Source organism: Polypterus senegalus, chromosome 11, assembly GCF_016835505.1.
Source record: "Polypterus senegalus isolate Bchr_013 chromosome 11, ASM1683550v1, whole genome shotgun sequence".
NCBI classification, from domain to species: Eukaryota; Metazoa; Chordata; class Cladistia; order Polypteriformes; family Polypteridae; genus Polypterus; species Polypterus senegalus.
Window position 1 is genome coordinate 124569020 of NC_053164.1, and position 20094 is coordinate 124589113.

General features: G+C 39.3%; 1 protein-coding gene across 2 annotated transcripts in view; it reads right to left on the bottom strand.

The window, feature by feature from the left end:
* The window catches only part of LOC120539493 (neuropeptide FF receptor 1-like), a 167961-nt gene that overhangs the window by 68135 nt on the left and 79732 nt on the right, over positions 1-20094 (bottom strand). The window contains exons 1-2 of one of the 2 annotated variants that reach the window (XM_039769601.1): positions 13087-13112; positions 1457-1803 (exon numbers count right to left, since the gene is read on the bottom strand). In XM_039769601.1, coding sequence (XP_039625535.1) covers positions 1457-1766 — 310 coding nt within the window. In that variant the 5' untranslated portion in view covers positions 1767-1803; positions 13087-13112. Of the gene's footprint in view, positions 1-1456; positions 1804-13086; positions 13113-20094 lie in introns of those variants that run through there. The other variant, XM_039769600.1, reaches the window with a different exon arrangement.

Genomic DNA, 20094 nt, shown 5'->3' on the forward strand with positions numbered 1-20094 from the left:
AGGAGTGGGGAGCTGGGCAGGGCTCTCCTCACTGCCCTGTTTTACTACTACATGGGTGGAGCTGCGGGGGACAGCTACCATAGAATAAGTGCACAAACAAATGAATATATTGCACAAGAACAAAACAAACAAATCTATGTTCATTTTCCACATGTAGACAGGAAACACCTGCATGCAAATACACGTGCAGAAATGTGCTCAAGTGTAACAAACTGAACAGGTTCACAGATTTTTTTTTGGCTACATAAAAATCAATGGCTGTGTTGTCAGGACACACTGCACTGCTACTAGGGACTACGATGTACCACATCACTGATAACCCTTTATAACCCTGCGCTACATTCAGTACACCATCCCAGAGTAAGAAATCTTCCCTCAAACAACTACAATGGGTGAACTGTTGCTGGTTAACATCTTTTGGTCATCAGCTCTCCAAGACTTTGTTTACGGTTTGATGTCCAAGATTTGTTAATTCTATAGTGTTATCAGCTTCTGGTAATTACCCTTTTGACATCATTTATGGTTCATTGCTTTGGTTTTGGCAAAAAATCATCTGATTTCTGGTACTGCCCCTCATTATGTTTTCTTGAATATATTGTAAGTGTACTGCATCTCCTAGTGTATTTACCCCATCCTAGCGGGTGGCCAAATTTCCTTTTGCCAGCAGGTCTGCCCCAACTAAAAAAGCAGGAGGATGTTGTCCATGTCTGGCAGCAGATAAAGTGACTGGGGCAACACAAGTACACCTTGTTAGTAAAAAAAAATGTATGGTGCACCTGCTCACAGGATCTGCTTGCATGATACCCCACAAAACACACTCAGATTCAGACAATAAGAAAGAATATACAGCAGTTATGCAGTAGAAGCTTTAAAAGCATATTCTCCTTAAAAGCATTCTGCACATAAATATAGGCTGACATAAACTATAATAAACCAACATGATATAAATAAACAAAAGTATATTTGCACTTAAACATAAAAGCATAGAGAGCGCACATAGTTTACATGAATACAAAGAGTAAACATATATAGTGCACTTGCAGTAAACAAGTAACAGATACATACACACACATACACATTATAATATACACACTAATGTACATTAAACCAAACGTGACCAACACTTTGAATAGCAAATTATTTTATATTTTAAATTCCGATTAGGCTCATATTCTGGAAGCTTCATCTCTACTTTCTTTGTAATGATTTTGAAAGCTGACTGCATTAGGTGAAATTATCTTTCCATTTAAATTCCTCAGTGCCTTTCCATCTTTCATCAGCCATCTCTACGAAGTCTTTCTAAATATTTCAATTTCCAAGCTTTTTAATCTAATGCTTTTAAAACAAAGGATGGCGGTTATAGTAAATTCACTTTAGATATTTTTATATTGTTCACAGTGATGTCTTTTCTAGCCATTCTTGTTAGTGCTTGTGCAACAAGAAATATATTACCCACCTGTTATAAGGTTGTCGACCAGTGTTGTGGGCACACAGAAGATGCCAACTAGCAAGTCACTGACTGCCAAGTTTAGAATAAACAGGTTGGTCACTGTGCGCATCCTGTGGTTACGCAACACAATATAGCAGACCAGGCTGTTCCCCACCATGCAAAGGATGAAGATGAAGAAGAAGGAAATAATATAGCTGGCAGCTACAAGAGGCGAATGTTGATAGTAGGGGAGCAAAGTAATGTTCCCGCTCACAGTGTCCAGTTCAAGGCTCAGTGTCCTATTGACGTCACTCATCAAGCCCTCTTCCAGATTCATTCCTTCACAAAGTAAGAACAATAGGAAATAGTGTAGTCTGGAAACAGAAATAGAAAATATACAGGTTTTATTGTCAAAATTGAACTAAACTCAAATGCCAAAGACATAAGTGGTGGTGTTACTGCATACCTAAAGGGTCTGTAGTTACCAAATGAGTAGTGAGCATTACTTGTATGGGACCAAATTAGACATGCCAATCCACCTAACTCACATACTTTTTGAATGTTGTAGGAAGATTAGAAACCCATGACTGGGAGAGAACTTTCATACTCCATTCCATCTTAGTCTCCAAGAGCTGTAAGGCCCACATCAACATAATAATAACAATTCTGAGAATAATACAGTATATGAATAGCAGGATTGGAGGCTAAATACAATTATAATGACTACTTTTTTAAGCCAGATGTGAAATTTAGCATTAAAAAAGTGTGTAGTTAAAGTAAGATGATTTTTTAACTATGTTACCTTATCAGTGGACTAATAGTGGGTAGTACCATTGCTTCACAGCTCTAGCAAACTGGATTTAATTCCTATGCCAACTATCTGTCTTTCTCCTTTTCTTTATTAACTGACATTTCTAGTAATCCTGAATCAGGAGATCTTTTACAATGGCAATTAGGTTATGCTGTTTTAGAGAGCTATGTATATTATTTTACTGTTAATATTTCCATAACTATCCATTCAATGTAGAACTTTCACCAAATTGTTGCATCTACAATATAACCACACAGTACAGCGCAAGACATAGTTTAGGCGGCGGTGCTCTGCTAATGACATAACCCGCTTAGTCAAATTCAAGGTAATTGCAGTGATCACACCAGAGCAGGTCAAACACATCAGACTGGTCCATCTGAGAGATTTTATTAGATTCAGCCTCTGTACTGTTGTTGAAACTTCTGTCAGACAGGTATATCAGGGCCTTCTGAAAAAGGGATAACATCCCATAACTAAGTATGAAACAGGGGTGGCTACAGGAAGTGTTCACAGAAGATACAGTACTTGTAAAACAGATTAGAAAACTGTGGTTAATGCTCAGTTTCGATTAGTTTCCTGTTGGGTTTTTTGTTGTTGTTGTAATGCATTGTTTTTCTGTTCTTCTCATTTCAATATTGTAATATTAATAAGGGAGTTGGAAAGTTCGGCCCATCAAAAGTGTCCTTAAATATATGTAGATATATTGTATGTGTGTGTGTATGACATAACACAGAATTGCCCCTTCCTATACACATATAATAAACTGTGCGTGAGTCCCATGATCACAGTTTCGCAGACCTCTGCTATTCAGGAGTTACACTCGACAGCCAATTGGATTGCACATTTTTGTTGCTTGGTTTACTTGACTTGAGTCAGATAATACAACCCAGATATTAACCACAGTGTAACTGGGCATGTTGCATATCATCACCGTTGTATAATGCAAATCATTAACCTCCTTCTATCCATCCATCCATCCATTTTCTAACCCGCTGAATCCGAATACAGGGTCACGGAGGTCTGCTGGAGCCAATCCCAGCCAACACAGGGCACAAGGCAGGAACCAATCCTGAGCAGGGTGCCAACCCACCGCAGGACACACACAAACACACCCACACACCAAGGCCAATTTAGAATCGCCAATTCACCTAACCTGCATGTCTTTGGATCGTGGGAGGAAACCGGAGCGCCCGGAGAAAACCCACGCAGACACGGGGAGAACATGCAAACTCCATGCAGGGAGGACCCGGGAAGCGAACCCGGGTCTCCTAACCGCGAGGCAGCAGCGCTACCACTGTGCCACCCCCTCCTCCTATTAATATCTAAATATTCATCTTCATTTTGTCCCTGTATTTACTGCACTAAGTAAGTTAGTGCATATTTAGTAGTAGTACTAGCATTTTTTTATTTTATTATTAGTATTTGCAGTATTTTATATATTATTATTAATAGTAGAAGTAGTTGTATTATACTGTATAGTATTATCTTTATTTATCTTTATTATTATTATTACTAGTAATTGCAGTATTTATTATTATTATTATTATTATTATTATTATTATTATTACTAGCAGCAGTAGTAGTAGTAGTAGTAGTAGTAGTAGTAGTGTTAAAATTGTTTTTGGTGTTATATTACATCACAAGTTAAAAAGTTGGCTATATCAAGCAACAAAGAGTAGCAGCACACTGATGGTGTGGACCATTATTATTATTGTTGTTATTATTATTATAAATTAGGCCTCCACTTATAAAGGAAACCAATTAAGTGGTATAGCATTACCATTAAATACCACCGATGTCCAAATCTATGGGTTGGCATTCGGATTGCAGTAATCCTTCCAGTCACTGGTTTTTCAAAACTTAAGCCCTTCAAGAAATACCAGAGGTCATAGTAGCATAAAATCATATAAGCAGCCTGGCTATCATCAACATCAACTCAGATCTTACACAGAAGCCATTGTGTGATGAGCCTGATAGATGATTTTGCCTTCAGAATATAAATATGTATGGTGTTTTGATATGCAACTAACAAACTTAAGAAACCCATGAGGTTTTGATTATTTTAAAAAAAGTATTTGTATTTGACGTTAAAAGTTATACTGTGGTTAAGATTGTGGTGTGAGCTTCTTTGTTTATTTCTATATTTATTGGTCAAATTAAAGCTGTTCTAAGAACTACTAATGTAGTGGTTTCAGGGAGGTGTGGGGATGGGGGTTGGATGGCCCCATAAAGATTCTGCTTATGGCCTCTGTTTGGCGTGGAGCGGCACTAGACCTTCATCACAACATGCCTCCATTGTTGAGTAGAGGTAACCTTTCATGAATCCTAACATGTTTGGTTTTTGTGATCAAATTTGTATTTATATTCCATCAATAAAAAATAAACTATCAAACGTTTCAAACAAAAAATGTGATGTCGTAAAAAGAAGAAACAAAAACAAAATCCCAAACAGTACATACTTGTAATACTGCCAACCCACCCTACCATTTCAATATGAAAATTATATCATAAAAGAACAAATTTAACAAAACCATAACCTGCAAACCTGCCAGGGGCTCTGGAGTTTCAACTATAGAAATACTGTACAAGACCATGAGAGATACTAGACAGCAAAGGTGCAAAAATTGAAAAAGAAGCTATATATAGGCTTTTAGTGCACCAGCAGCCGACCTCCACAGGTTGATAGATTGATTGCTCCATATCATTGAATCACTTCCTAATTTAGAATCTCCTGCTACGCTTTTGTCTTTAGATGCCAAGAAAGATTTTGACCAGCTATATTGGTCAATATCTAATGGGAATATCTATGGCCAGTCCTGCGTAACATGGGTTTTGGAAATGACTTTATTAATATGATTAAAACACTCTATTCCTCTCCGTATGCTGTAGTACTTGCAAATTCTTTAATGCCTCGCCCTCTCCCTATAGCAAGGGGATCTCATAGGGGTTGTCTACACTCTCCTCTCCTATCTGCATTATCTCTTGAACCCCTGGATGTAGCAGTGCGAAGGTTTGTTGAAATCTCTCCTGCTTGCATCACAGGCTCCCCTCATGCAATCTCTTTATATGCAGATGATATCTTTTTATTCTTGAGTGATGCTCCAGCAGATATTACTAATGTTTGTTTAATAATTTTGGGAAAATTGAAGGATATAAGATCAATTGGAATACATTGGCATTTTGCCCACTCAATTTCAAATAACCCATCTATAATATTCTTGCTAGTAGTCTTGTATACAATACAGTCAATTCATATATTTGGGGCTAGATATATATCCATCACTGAACAAAATAGCTACTTCAAATTATCTCTATATTTTGAATGAAATCAAAAAATCTCTCTCCTCCTGGTCCTAACTTTGTCTATCCCTTCCTGTTTGAATTGCTGCAAAAAAAATGAATATTGATCCCCATCTGCATTTTGTTAGTTCCATGATGCCACTCATCCCTCTTACATTACTGGCACAATATTAAGTCACTCCTTTCTAAATTTATTTGAAATGGTGGAACACCACAGTTGAAATATGCAACTCTCTCATGCCAAAGACCCTGCTGGCCTGTCTTTGCCAGACTTTGAATTATGTCATTTGGCTTTTGTAGTTCGTCCCTTGTTAGCTTCGTTACATGTCCCTAAGTGTTCTCCCTCTTCATTACCACTTGAGTCCTCTACAGCTAGACCTTACAGTCTAAGTAATATTTTATTTTGTAAACTTCCCATAAAGTCTTAAAGTCTCCATTTTGGGCCTGGTTTAACCCATTCCATTCAGTGCTGGCACTCGATCAGGAAAGGACTTTTATACCCAGGTGGCAAAGGCAAACAGCTATTTTTAATAATTCAGCTGTTCCAGATGGAGGACAACCTTTCACATTCCCTACTTGGTCCCATCTGGGTATTATGACACTAGGAGATATTTTACTGATTCTGGACAGAAGGTTGCTGGTTTGAGTCCCATAAATGCCAGAAGTGACTCTACTCCATTGTGCCCTACAACAAGACCCTTAAACTGCAATTTCTATGTCCTGGGTACGATGTTAATCTACATCCAGCCCTGCAAGCAGGTCCTCCAACTTGCAGGGAAAACTTCGGGGGTTGGTTGCAGGATTGGCACACCAGCCACCATTCAGTGTGGTTCTGAGGTGTCACCTGCTACTCTGGGTGGTTCATCCTGTGGTGGGTGCAGCTCAACCTCTCTGTCTCTCTCTCTCTCTCTGGATTGCGTTTTGTTCAATCTGCCCTTCACCTCTTTTTACCTTACTCTCCAGCTCAGGTCAGTTCTTAAGACCAATGGTGTTGATAAAGAGTCTAATCTTACTTCCAATTCTCTATACTGTATCTATCTAACTACTATTCCTACTAGCAAAGGCCCTGTATCAGCTATTTACCCTTTATTATCCAAAACCTCTTATAAATTTATGTGTGGACTAAACCCTTATCCATTTACAAAAGGTGCATTTGCTGGAACACTGTATTTAAGAATGTATGTATGTCTTCTAAAAACTCAAACTATCAATTTTCGCAATTTCAAACCATTCACAGAATGTTCCTTACTCCTAGGGAGGCAACACGAAATGGGCTTGGTATCCAGATTCATTTTGTCATTCCTGCTCTCTAGATCTCCCTGGTACTTTGCCTTCTGGACTGTAGTTGCCCATTTGCTTTCCTGTATATTAAATTGCAAAATTCCCATTTTTACTTCAGTGGTTCTCCTTGCTGATGACACTTCCCTTTCCTTTATTTATTATCAAAAGAGAGGGTTCTTATTATGTACTGTAGCTGCTAAAATCATTATTGCATCTAGATGGAAATCCCCAGAATTGATGATTGCCCAACACTGGGTTGTTTCATTTTTTTAATTTAATCCATTTAGAAATGTCCACTGCTAGAATTAATAATGCTTCACCTAACACCTTTATAAGTATACATATGTTTTTTGAAAGTCATAACTGTACTGTACTGATTGTATAGAATAGCAGATCTGAAGCAAAACATAGAAACAGCTGTGCATAATAAACGTGTGTGGATAATGAAACACACTTTAGTGTTCTTCTGCAATTTTTTGATTCTTTTGCAAAGTCTAGCTATGTGCTGAAGTAGGTCAGATTTATATCTTTCTTTTGATTTATTACAGTGAATTTCTTTGCAAACTGTTCTTGGTCTAATGCACAATTCCCTAAAGTTCCATAACTTTTAAGATTTCTGGTGAGGAATACACTACAGAATACTTATAGTATAACTCCTAAGAAGATATCATTTTAATTTGGGCTGCAACAAGGTTATTATTAAAACATGGCAGAAAACATTTATCACAAAGAAATAGAAAGGTCACAGTAGCTGATCTGAGTTTCTTTTAATCAAATTGCTAGCCAAGTCCCGAAAGCGAGAGAAAGGGTGTGCTGCTGTCTCACAAACACATCTCTCTTCATTCCACCCACTTATTGTTGTTTGCAGATGGAAATTTCTCTCTTGTCACCGCTGAGAGATTTTCTCCCAGGTCTTTTATTTTTAAGCTGTTTTCTTACATCATTCTCATTTTGGTCTCAGGTTTTCTTTTTGTTTTCCTCTTAATTTACTTTGTTTTTATATGGTCTGATTACAATGTCTCCATTCCATGGATTGGTTGAACATTTGCTTGCCCTTTTTTTTGTACTTTGCTCATTTCTTTAACTTTATATATTATTATTCTTCTGCACTGTATAACTGCGAGGAGGCTCACTGGTGGTTTTGAGTGCCTGAAAAGTTGCTTATATTGCCTTTTGAAGTCCACAGTCCTGACGGTGTTCAAGTACTGTAAGGATACAGTGTAGCTAACTGTGCAGCTGAAAGTTATATTTTTTTTACTTCACCTAACGATTACTCTTAGAATATATTTTCATTTTACAGGTTTTGTTGCATTCGTGATCCATTCCTTTAGAAACTGATTATACTATAGACATCATGTGTAAAAACAGAATGTGATGAGAATATCATGCTATTCAATATTTTTTAACATTTTCACTGTCACCAAATAATTCATTTTTTATTGGCAAAACTTTGCAGACACTACCAAGAAGTTGAATCAATGTGCTTGTTTTATGAAAAATGTCATCATTTACGCAAGACATATAGTAGAGAGGGCGAAGCTACTGGCATCCTATATTATATTTACTAAAAATGTGCTGTGCATTTCAGAAAGTGGCAGCAATTACCGTAGAAGAACAATAGCAACAGTAAATAAAGCAGTGCAGTAAGACACTGGAAGGAGCAAATCAAGACCTCATCAAGGAGTGAAACTGTCAATTATTTTAGATACTTTATTTTGTGGCAAAATGGGTCATTTTGGAGTGGATAGGTACAATGAAGGGCATTTGTAAGGTATAGAAAGAATGAGAAACAGGAATAAACACAACACAAAAGATATAACATAACAAAGACTATGCCACCCTGGACCTTACTACATTCTTTTCATCTAGCTAACGGACTAAAATGAAACATTTAGTTTTAAAATGTCCTGGCAAGTTTATTTACTTTGTATAAAATATTTTATATTTCCACAGCTTTATTAAGTGGTGACATGTCCACAATGGTGGTATTTCCACATTTGTCTCCAAACTTACTACGCTCCAACATTAAATTAGTCCCAAAAACATTACACACCTACTCAGACTTAAAGCATATTTCTGAATACAATCGCAATCTCCTGCACTTTGTCCACTGTAAACAGACCCTCTCAGTCTCACTTCTAGCTAGAAATACAAAAAACAATCTAATAGTTTGTTTGGAAAAGTTTCTTTGACCTCACTCACTGTTTATTTAGCTGTTTAAACACTTGCTAAACTCTATTAATTTGTCTTTATTACACTCATGTGAATGTTTGCTATACTTCAATTATAATTAACTTTCCTTTTTTTCTTATTGTCTTGAAGGTATGTCTGTGGTTTACATAAAGAGTCAATTTAACTAACCAGATTACAATTTTTTATTTTTAATTAGACTGAGACAAAACCTTTTAGATTCCAAATTTCAGATATAAGAGGAGCAGAATCTCATTGTATAGATAAAGGCAAAATCTAAAATGTCAGCAGGCCGGGCTTTAAGACGTGTTTCCTGCATTTCATTGTCAGGGAATCAACCGAGCTAAACAAGGAATTGTTTTGCCAGTGAAATCCACTTAGCTGTGCAATTTAGTTTTACAGGAAACAAGATAGCCAGTGACAGACAAGTGCATTGTGGCTTCAGACTAGGTTGTATTTCAGAGACAGATGGCTGGAGGAAACAGTGATGTTGTCCTACAAGGCTATATCTTCCTATATAATAAACTACCGTGGCTGTTCATTTGCCTATCCAGGATTTTAAATCAACTGTAGCTCGCAAACAGTTTTACCTATTGACTTGAAATTTGGTGGTACACATATATTACGTGAAGTCTAGTATCCGCTTTCAGGGTGCTGATTTTTATTACTCTTTTTATTTTTATTTTATTTTATTGTAGAATCAACTCTCGGCAGCAAGCAGCAGGGCGGCCGTGCGGTGCATGCGTATGGGTGCCGTTCTCATTCCCTACCACCTTCGCTAATCATTCTTGAGGCAGATTGAAGACTTAAGTGCCAGCTTAAGTGAAAAATTAAAGAAAACGTACTAAGTAATTGCAACACAAAAACTAACTTAATCAGTTTTAACGTAAAAAGATGCAGACGAATGAAGAGAAGCAGCGGGCCACTAGGGTGGAGAAAAGAAGAGCTGCTCAGGAAGCGGCAAGCGCATCAACCTCTGAGCAAATGAATGCTGACAGAGAAAGAGTATGAAAGCTAGGAATGCTCAAGTCAAGTGTATTCACTGCACGTTATTGTGCAGTACGCTGTTACTGGTTTGGTATAATACAGATCAAATACAAACAATAATACAAAAGCATAGAAAACTGTGGTTTGTAAACTAAGCAAGGATGGAAAAAATAGGTTGATGAGTAATGGCTAAATGGAAACTGATTTTGCATACTCAGTGTTTTAATCCAATTTAATTTGCTTCAGGTAAAACTTGTGGCATTGCTGCAAGAAAAAAGATGTTTAGTGCTGTTTTTAAGCATTTACATGCATTATCTCTGTGCATCCATCTGCCATGTAGTATTTAAATAAATATGTCTACTGAAAACAAAATCACCAGAATTATTTCATGTACACATTTTTGTTTAGCTGTCATCCATTGGTTGCCCAGCAGGTGTGTGACTTCAGAGAGTGTCTGGAAGTCAAGGATGTAGTCAAAAAACTGTAGCAAGGATCAGAACCAGTAGAACAAATATCAGTAAACTAGGCCAAAAATCATAAAGTGCATAAAGTTCAAAGGCTAGTGAAACAAAACAAACAACAGTTTTCAAAAAGGTTTGTAAGGTTTTGAAATCCCTGTTGTTGGGCAGGGAAGTGTACCCCTGGAAGATCTTTTACCCCATTGCATTATGATTAACAGGCTATGACCTCTAAGGACACACCCTGTTCTGTCCTCCACACAGACTATGTGCTTTGACAGGCAGATAAACACCTTTCCTTATCCAAAACTCTATAGACGTTGTTTCTTTATCCACAGGTTTATTGGAATTAAAAAGGGTGAAACTAAAACAGAGAAAAAAAGGACACAAAACACTAAGTGGCTTTATATTAACAAGAAACATATCCTCTAAATCTATATTACTGTGCCTTATATATGTATCTATACTAATTAAAGGCAAAGCCCTCACTGACTGACTGACTGACTGACTGACTCATCACTAATTCTCCAACTTCCCGTGTAGGTAGAAGGCTGAAATTTGGCAGGCTCATTCCTTACAGCCTACTTATAAAAGTTGGGCAGGTTTCATTTCGAAATTCTATGCGTAAGGATATAATTGGAGCCTATTTTTTCGTCCATATACTATAATAGACTTCTGCTCGATGGCCGTGGGAGGCGGAGTTACACCTCCCACGTAATTTAGTGCCTGCCCATATAAGGCTGTCCATCAGCGGCAATCCTATAGAAACGCTGCCGATAAATATTCACGGGTGAAGGACTGTGCTTATGCAGACGAAGATGAGATGGTCGGGGTGGTGTTTGGCACAAACTCAGCGAAACTGCGAGAGAAACTTTTAAGTGCCGGGTCTTAGCTAACATTAAATAAAACCATGGACATCGCATGAGATGGCACAAGCAGAGCTGGGAACCTTCAATGCATGTACCTGCAAATGACCTGAAGACAAAGATTGTTCACCATCATGGTTTAGGGGAAGGATACAGAAAGCTGTCCCAGAGATTTAAGCTGTCTGTTTCCACAGTTAGGAACATATTGAGGAAATGGAAGACCACAGGCTCAGTTCAAGTTAAGGCTCGAAGTGGCAGACCAAGAAAGATTTCGGATAGACAGAAGCGACAAATGGTGAGAACAGTCAGAGTCAACCCACAGACCAGCACCAAAGACCTACAACATCATCTTGCAGCAGATGGAGTCACTGTGCATCGTTCAACCATTCGGCGCACTTTACACAAGGAGATGCTGTATGCGAGAGTGATGCAGAGGAAGCCTTTTCTCCGCCCACAGCACAAACAGAGCCGCTTGAGGTATGCCCAAGCACATCTGGACAAGCCAGCTTCATTTTGGAATAAGGTGCTGTGGACTGATGAAACTAAAATTGAGTTATTTGGGCATAACAAGTGGCATTATGCATGGAGGAAAAATAACACAGCATTCCAAGAAAAACACCTGCTACCTACAGTAAAATATGGTGGTGGTTCCATCATGCTGTGTGGCCAGTCCAGGGACTGGGAATCTTGTCAAAGTTGAGGGACGCATGGATTCCACTCAGTATCAGCAGATTCTGGAGACCAATGTCCAGGAATCAGTGACAAAGCTGAAGCTGTGCCGGGGCTGGATCTTTCAACAAGACAACAACCCGAACCACTGCTCAAAATCCACTAAGACATTCATGCAGAGGAACAAGTACAACGTTCTGGAATGGCCATCTCAGTCCCCAGACCTTAATATAATTGAAAATCTGTGGCGTGAGTTAAAGAGAGCTGTCCATGCTCGGAAGCCATCAAACCTGAATGAACTAGAGATGTTTTGTAAAGAGGAATGGTCCAAAATACCTTCAACCACAATCCAGACTCTCATTAGAACCTACAGGAAGCGTTTAGAGGCTGTAATTTCTGCAAAAGGCGGATCTACTAAATATTGATTTCATTTCTTTTTTGTGGTGCCCAAATTTATGCACCTGCCTGATTTTGTTTGAACAATTATTGCACACTTTCTGTAAATCCAATAAACTTCATTTCACTTCTCAAATATCACTGTGTGTGTCTCCTATATGATATATTTAACTGACATTTTTTATCGTAACAACCAACGATTTATACAGGAAAATAATGACTATTAACAAGGTTGCCCAAACTTTTGCATCCCACTGTAATATTGAAAGTATATGTATATATATGTTTATATATGTGTGTGTATGTATATATATATATGTATTTGTGTGTATATATATATGTGTGTGTATGTATGTATGTGTGTATCTAAAAAAATATGTATATGTGAATATGTATATATGTAGATATGTATGGATATGTATATATATGTTTATATGTGTGTGTGTTTATATATATATATAAATATATATATGACAGCAACACTCTTCACTCACAACAGTGACAAAACAATTACATTAACAATCATGTTACGTTATTTTCAAAATGTTTCCTTTTCTTTTTCATTACTTCTTTAACACACTTCTCCGCTGCGAAGCGCGGGTATTTTGCTAGTTATTAATAAACTAGTAAAAGAGTTACTTTCATTGCAAATATATATATATACAGTGAAGGATAACATTAAAATAAAATAATACATACAGACGATGCTATCACAAGCATTGAAGATAAGCACAGATGACAGAGGATTTGACTAGTGCGTTTCCATGCACATGGCAGCAGCCTTCCTGATTCTTAAATTAACTTCCTGATTACCTCACATGACAGAAAGCAAGGGAGGGAAAGAAAAATACCAGCTGTACCCACTAGATGGAGCCAAACTGCAAATCTTAATACATAAACAGTTTTAAAAGGTTGTAACAGAACACTCCCCGTCTGGCGTGATTAAACGCCACTACTGAACAGTCAATAATAATAACATATTTATAATGGTCTTTCGGAAGAAGCAAGGAGGAGGATAGTCTCAGTAACAGGCCGTATTAAACAAAATTTGCCCCCTCGTTCTTAAAGACTTTAATCTCCACCTTACGGACTTTACCATCTTCGCTCAGAAAAACTTGTGTGACCATTCCCAGGGGCCATTCATTTCTTCTGAGATGATCATCTTTAAGTAGCACGACACTTCCAGGCTTAATGTCTGGTTGATGTGACTGCCATTTCTCACATGGTTGGAGTAAACAGAGGTATTGTTTTTTCCATCTGTCCCAAAAAGTTTGAGCCAGGATTTGTACTTGGCGCCACTGATGTCTGTGCAGGTCTTTGAACCCAAAATCGCCAGCAGGGAGAGAAAAAGGATTTACTTTCTGGGTGAAAAGAGTTGCTGGTGTAAGAATCATAGGGTCAGTTGGATCAGTAGATACTGGAACAAGAGGTCTAGTGTTGATAATAAATACTTCTGACAGTAAGGTGGTAAGTACTTTATAAGTCAACTTCAAAGGACCCAGTTGGTGGAACATAGAATTTAAGATCTTTTTGCTATCCCAATCATCCTTTCCCAAGAACCTCCCATGTGAGAGGCATGGGGAGGATTAAATTTCCAAACACAGCCCTCATCCCGAAGGAACTTATCAATAGTGTGATTGTCAATGTTACTGGAAATCTTCAACTCTTTACAAGCACTAATGAAATTAGTTCCGCAAACAGAACGGATGTTTCACTGGACCTCTGATGGCAAGAAAACGTCTGAGAGCATTGATAAAACTTGAAGTGTCAAGAGTTTCAATAACCACAATATGTACAGCTCTCACACTTAAGCAGGTAAATATCACAGCCCATCGTTTACTTTGAGCAAGTCCACCTCTTGTGCGATGCGAAGTTAAAGTCCACGGACCAAAAACATCCAGGCCAACATTTGTAAATGGAGGTTCTATGGAAAGACGATCTGCTGGAAGGTTGGACATCTTTTGTATTTGAGGTGACCCACGAAGCTTGCGGCATGTAACACATCCATGAATGAAGCTGCTCACCAGCCTCTTACCACCAACTATCCAGAGTCCAGCAGTACATATGGCACCTTCTGTAAATAGCCGATCTTGATGCTGAATTTTTTCAACGTAATGTCTGACCAAAAGGTTTGCTACATGGTGCTTCCCTGGAATAATGAGGGGTCTTTTTTCATCATATGGAAGCTCTGCTGCAATGAGTCGGCCTCCTACTCTGATGAAGCCTTGTGCATCAATGATAGGGTCTAAAGTTTTAAGAGGACTGCCCCTGGGAAGCTTCTCCTTCCTTTGTAAACTGGTATACTCTTGAGCATACACTGTCTCTTAAACTGAACGTATTATGATCCTCTTAGATTGTGAGAGATCTTCAACTGAGCATACTGCATCACAGTAGTGCCAGCCTCTGCAGCTGCTGGGCATGGCTTCAGGATTCTTGTGAAAGAGCCGAGCAATATGAATAAGTCGAGCAATGGCACGAGTTAGTGATCTCCAGCTAGAGAATTTGGAAAAACGCTGGGACCCAAGTTGTCCGCTCATCACAGTCGTATCCAGAGTAAGAACCTGAGGGCGGATTTCTGTATCCAATGAAGGATTTACAAGTTGAAAGTTCCTTGAGAAGGGTGCTTTAAGAACTTTGGTTCAGGTAGCCAGCTGGTGTCTAGAATGTGGGCTGGAGTGACAAACCTCGTAGCAATATCTGCCGGGTTTTGATCCGTAGGTACGTATTGCCATTGTTCTGGATGAGAATATCTTCATATTCGCAGGACTCGATTACTAACATAGACATAAAAGCGCCTAGTTTCATTATAAATATATCCCAGTACTACTTTGCTGTCCGTGTAGAAAGTAGTAGTGTCTAGGTGGATGTCAATCTCTGAGGAAAGGAGCTCGGCTAGTTCCACTGCTAGAACTGCAGTGCATAACTCTAACCTGGGCACTGTATGTTCAAGACGTGGGGTGAGCTTTGCTTTTCCCATGATAAAGCCAACATGGCTGGTTCCGGCCGTGTCAGTCAGTTTGAGGTAAGCAACTGCAGCAATTGCTTTAATCGATGCATCAGAGAAAAAACACACCTCACGATGAGTTGCATCTAAAGGGGAAATTTTCGTGTAAGGTCTTGAAATCCTAAGGCTGCTCAGATCCTTTAGTGAGTGCCTCCATGTGCGCCACATCTCTTCCTTCTCTTCAGGGAGGGGGGAGTCCCAATCTATTCTGCTGCATAAGCTCTCTAAGAATGACTTTCCCCTGAATTGTGACTGGAGCGATGAAACCCAGTGAGTCATAGATGCTGTTCACAGTTGATAAGATACCCCGACAAGTGAAGGGCTTTTCTTCGCTGGCCACCCCAAAGTTAAAGGTATCAGACTTAAGGTCCCAGTTAAAACCTAAGGTGCGTTGTAAGAAGTGAAGGTCAGATTCGAAATCCAAATCTTTCAGATCAGCAGCATGGTCTTGTGATGAGAATGCATCCATGACTTCTCTCTTATTTGAGGCAATTTTATGTAGTCTCAAGTTAGACTCAGAAAGTGTGTCTTGTATCTTTTTAAGAAGGTTGATTGCTGCTTCCACTGTAGGGAGAGATTTCAGACCATCATCTACATAGAAGTCACGGTTCACAAAATGCTTTACTTCAGGATCGCCCTCCTTTACAGACTGCTTAAGACAGTAGATGGCAACTGTCAGAAAGGGACTATTCCCAAAGACGTGAACCCTCATATGTCTTTGGACAGGTTATTGTCCTGAAACCACAAGAACCTCAAGAAATCGCGATCTTCTTCTTTTACGAGGAAACAGTGAAACATTTGTTCAATATCTGCTGTTTTGGCCATGGCTTCTTTCCAGAAACGGATGAGTACTCCAAGAAGAGTATTGTTCAGATCAGGTCCTGTTAGCAGAATATTGTTGAGCGACACTTCATTGAATTGGGCACTGGAGTCGAACACTACACGGATGTTATCAGGTTTTTTTGGATGATAAACACCAAAGATAGACAGAAACCATCGCTCTTTTTCTTTTCTAAGTGAAGGTGCTACTGCAGCATGACCATTCTTAAACACTTTCTTAATGAACGTGAGGAAATGCTGTCTCATTTCTCACTTTCTGTCCAAGTTACATTTTAGTGACAAGAGACGGTTCATAGCCTGAACTTTGTTATCAGGCAAGCACTGTTTAGTTTTTTTGAATGGTAGTGGGGCTACCCAGCTGTTGCTATCGTCTCGTTTGAGACCTTGTTGCATTATTCGCAGAAATAAAATGTCTTGGATGGAAGGGGCCACTTTGTTGTCGTCGCTTGTCTGTTGGAACACTGCGGAGCCCAACTGCTTGTTTTCTTGATTGCCATTAAGTTTACCTGTAGAGAGCGCCGGGGGAATATTGTAAAGCTGAGAGTGGCTATATTTCTCCTTTACATGGATGACATTCGGGCACGGCTCAAAGATAGATGGACATTCTTGCTTTGTCAAGCTAGTGTACAACACGTTCACACTCGTGGGCACATGAACATTGCCCAAGCAGAAATTGCCAACTTTAACCCATCCCAGGTTGAGCTTCTGGGAGTAAGGTGCGTCATGTGGGCCATTCACTTGTTTCTGAACTTTGTGGACCCTAATGATATCCCGTCCAAGTAGAAGCATAATAGAAGCCTTCGTTTCAAGTTCTGGAATAAGGTGAGCCACTGACTTCAGGTGTGGTTGAAATAGAGCAACTTCAGGTGTCGGAATCTCTGACCGGTTGTTTGGGATGTCATTACACTCCAAAAGACTAGGAAGAGGAAGACTGTCTTTCCCATCCAGCAACTCAATTTGGTAGCCAAAGGCTATTCTCCCTGAAACTTCTGAAACCCCAGAACAAGTCCTAAGAGAATATGCAGAGGTGGGACCATGGATGTTGAAGGCATCAAAGAACTCCGAATGGGCCAGCGATCTGTTGCTCTGCTCATCAAGGATAGCATAGACTTTCAAGGCTCTGTCACAATGGTTGGTTGGATAGACTTTGACTAAGCAGATCTTAGAGCAGGATCTATCACTGAGACCACCCCTACAGACTTGAGTGCAGCGAGAGGTGACTTCTGAAGGTTGTACAGTATGTTGTTTTCCTCCCTGCCATAGTCTGGCGAGAGGTCTGGTTTATGAGTCCAAGGTGCTGGTCCTGGGTGAAGTGCAGAAATGTGCTTGTCACTCTCGCACTCTGAACATGTGTTCAAGTACTTACAGTTTTTAGCTGTGTGTGTTGTTGACATGCAACATTTAAAGCAGATCCCATTCTCCTTTAGGAAAGCTTTACGTTCCTCTAATGGCTTCTCTTGAAAGGAACCACATTTCCTGAGTAAATGGGGCTTCTTATGGAGAGGGCACTGTTTATTATAATCCTTGATTTTAATATCCTGTTCATTTGGGGGTGAGAGCCAATGTGGGAGACACATTGGTTTTATGAACTGAAATGTCTTTCTGCTTGTTTGACTTCCAAGAAGTATTGTCTGTATTACAAACAGCATACGTTTGACTCAAGAAACTGAAGCTAGGATCATTCCTGATCCTAGCTTGTTGAGCAATGAAGTCCACAAAAACTCCAAAGAGAGGAAACAGAACATTACACTGCTGTTTATAGTTAGATCCAAAGGACAACCACTTCTCTTGAAGGTTATAAGGTAGCTTTTGAACTATTGGACTGATGCCTCGTGCTTTATCTAGATAGGAGAGGCCTGGAAGGCCTCCATCTGCTTTGGCGGATTCCAGTTCCATAAGCAAATCACTTAGTCCGCGTAATTTTGAATAATCTTTGTTCGAAATTCTTAGGAAATTATCAATACGTCGAAAAAGAGCATTTCCGATTACTTCAGGTGCACCAAAACACTCTTCTAATTTTTGCCATATCACTCAGAGCCTCCTTTCTGGCGGATTAACATGGTCAACCCTGATTCGTCTAGCATGCTCAGCTGACTCTTTCCCCAACCACTCAACCAAGAGATCCAGTTCCTCACTGGCTGTCAAGCCTAGATCTCTAACTGTGTTCCTGAATGACCGCTGCCAAGCTCTAAAGCTCTCTGGTTGGTCATTGAATTGAATGAGAAAAGTGGTGACCAGCTCGCGACGGGCAAGGTATCTCACAAAGTCACCTATATTTGGATTGTTGTGTCGGGAGTATGGAGTGGAGTGACTGAGTACTGAGGGAGGTGAAGGATTGTGAGCAACAGGCAGTGCTCCATGTGCACGTGGATTCATTTCCATATTCAAGGAGAAGGAAGGTGCGGATTGTGTGCACTGTGGTTCCTGAGCTGTTAGTGTTACTGGCAGTGTCACGTGGGGGTCAGCCATGTCTACGTTATGATGGAGGACTGGTACAAAGTAAGAAAGCGCTGCCACTGTGTAAGTCTGTCTGATTTTGTCCTGAGTGAGTAGACTTGCTTCAGGTGCTGACTGCACGTCATCAAATTTCTTGGACTGCTCAATCACATATTCTCGTGTTCACTGTACTGGGTCAAGAGGGGGTGTATCAATTTTAAGTTTATAGCTACGTTGTTCACTACCATCAAAAACAGCCTCTAAAGTTTTTGCTTCGGAAGCAGCTTCTATTTCTAACACCACCATGTCCATTTCAGCCTCTAATTGGGCTTTTTCTAATTTTATTTTTGCTTCCTTTTCTGCATAAGCCAAGCGTGCTTTGGCTGCTTCTGCTCGGGCTCTAGCTATAACAGCAGCTGCTTCAGTGGAACTGTTCAAGTGTCTTGTAGAACCTGCAGCATAGGACCTGGTTTTTGGTGTATCTGACTTCTTTTCCTCCATCATTTTGTTCAAATATACAGTACTAGCTTCTAGCTGTAAACCACGTCTTTTCACTGTTCTGTCCTCTACACAGACTACGTGTTTTGACAGGCAGATAAACACCTTTCCATATCCAAAACTCTATAGACGTTGTTTCTTTATCCACAGGTTTATTGGAATTAAAAAGGGTGAAACTAAAACAGAGAAAAAAAAGGATACAAAACGCTAAGTGGCTTTATATTAACAACAAACATATCCTCTAAATCTATATTACTGTGCCTTATATATGTATTATTAATAAACTAGTAAAAGAGTTACTTTCATTGCAAATATATATATACAGTGAAGGATAACATTAAAATAAAATTATACATACAGACGATGCTATCACAAGCATTGAAGATAAGCACAGATGACAGAGGATTTAACTAGTGCGTTTCCATGCACATGACAGCAGCCTTCCTGATTCTTAAATTAACTTCCTGATTACCTCACATGACAGAAAGCAAGGGAGGGGAGGAAAAATACCAGCTGTACCCACTAGATGGAGCTAAACTGCAAATCTTAATACAAAAACAGTTTTAAAAGGTTGTAACAAAACCCCAGCCACTATGGGTCAGTCCTAGCAATGTGAATTGACAATAGTGACATCAGAGTAACAGATATATAAAAGCCCAAATCACAAATCAAAATCAAAACTAGAATTACTTTTAAAAAACAAACGAACCCAATGGATACCTTAGGGGTAAAATTCCCCAACAGAAGAGAATGATTTTCAAAAAAGGAGTCCTAGACAACTGGTGCAGTCTTGGTAATCACAGTCTTAAACATGCATCGGAAACAGAAAAGAAACTTGAAGCTATACCATGCATGCAGCATGCATACCATCAAGCTCATGTGCAGGTATCAACACAACGGAAAAGGCAGATGCTAGGTAATCTGGTTCG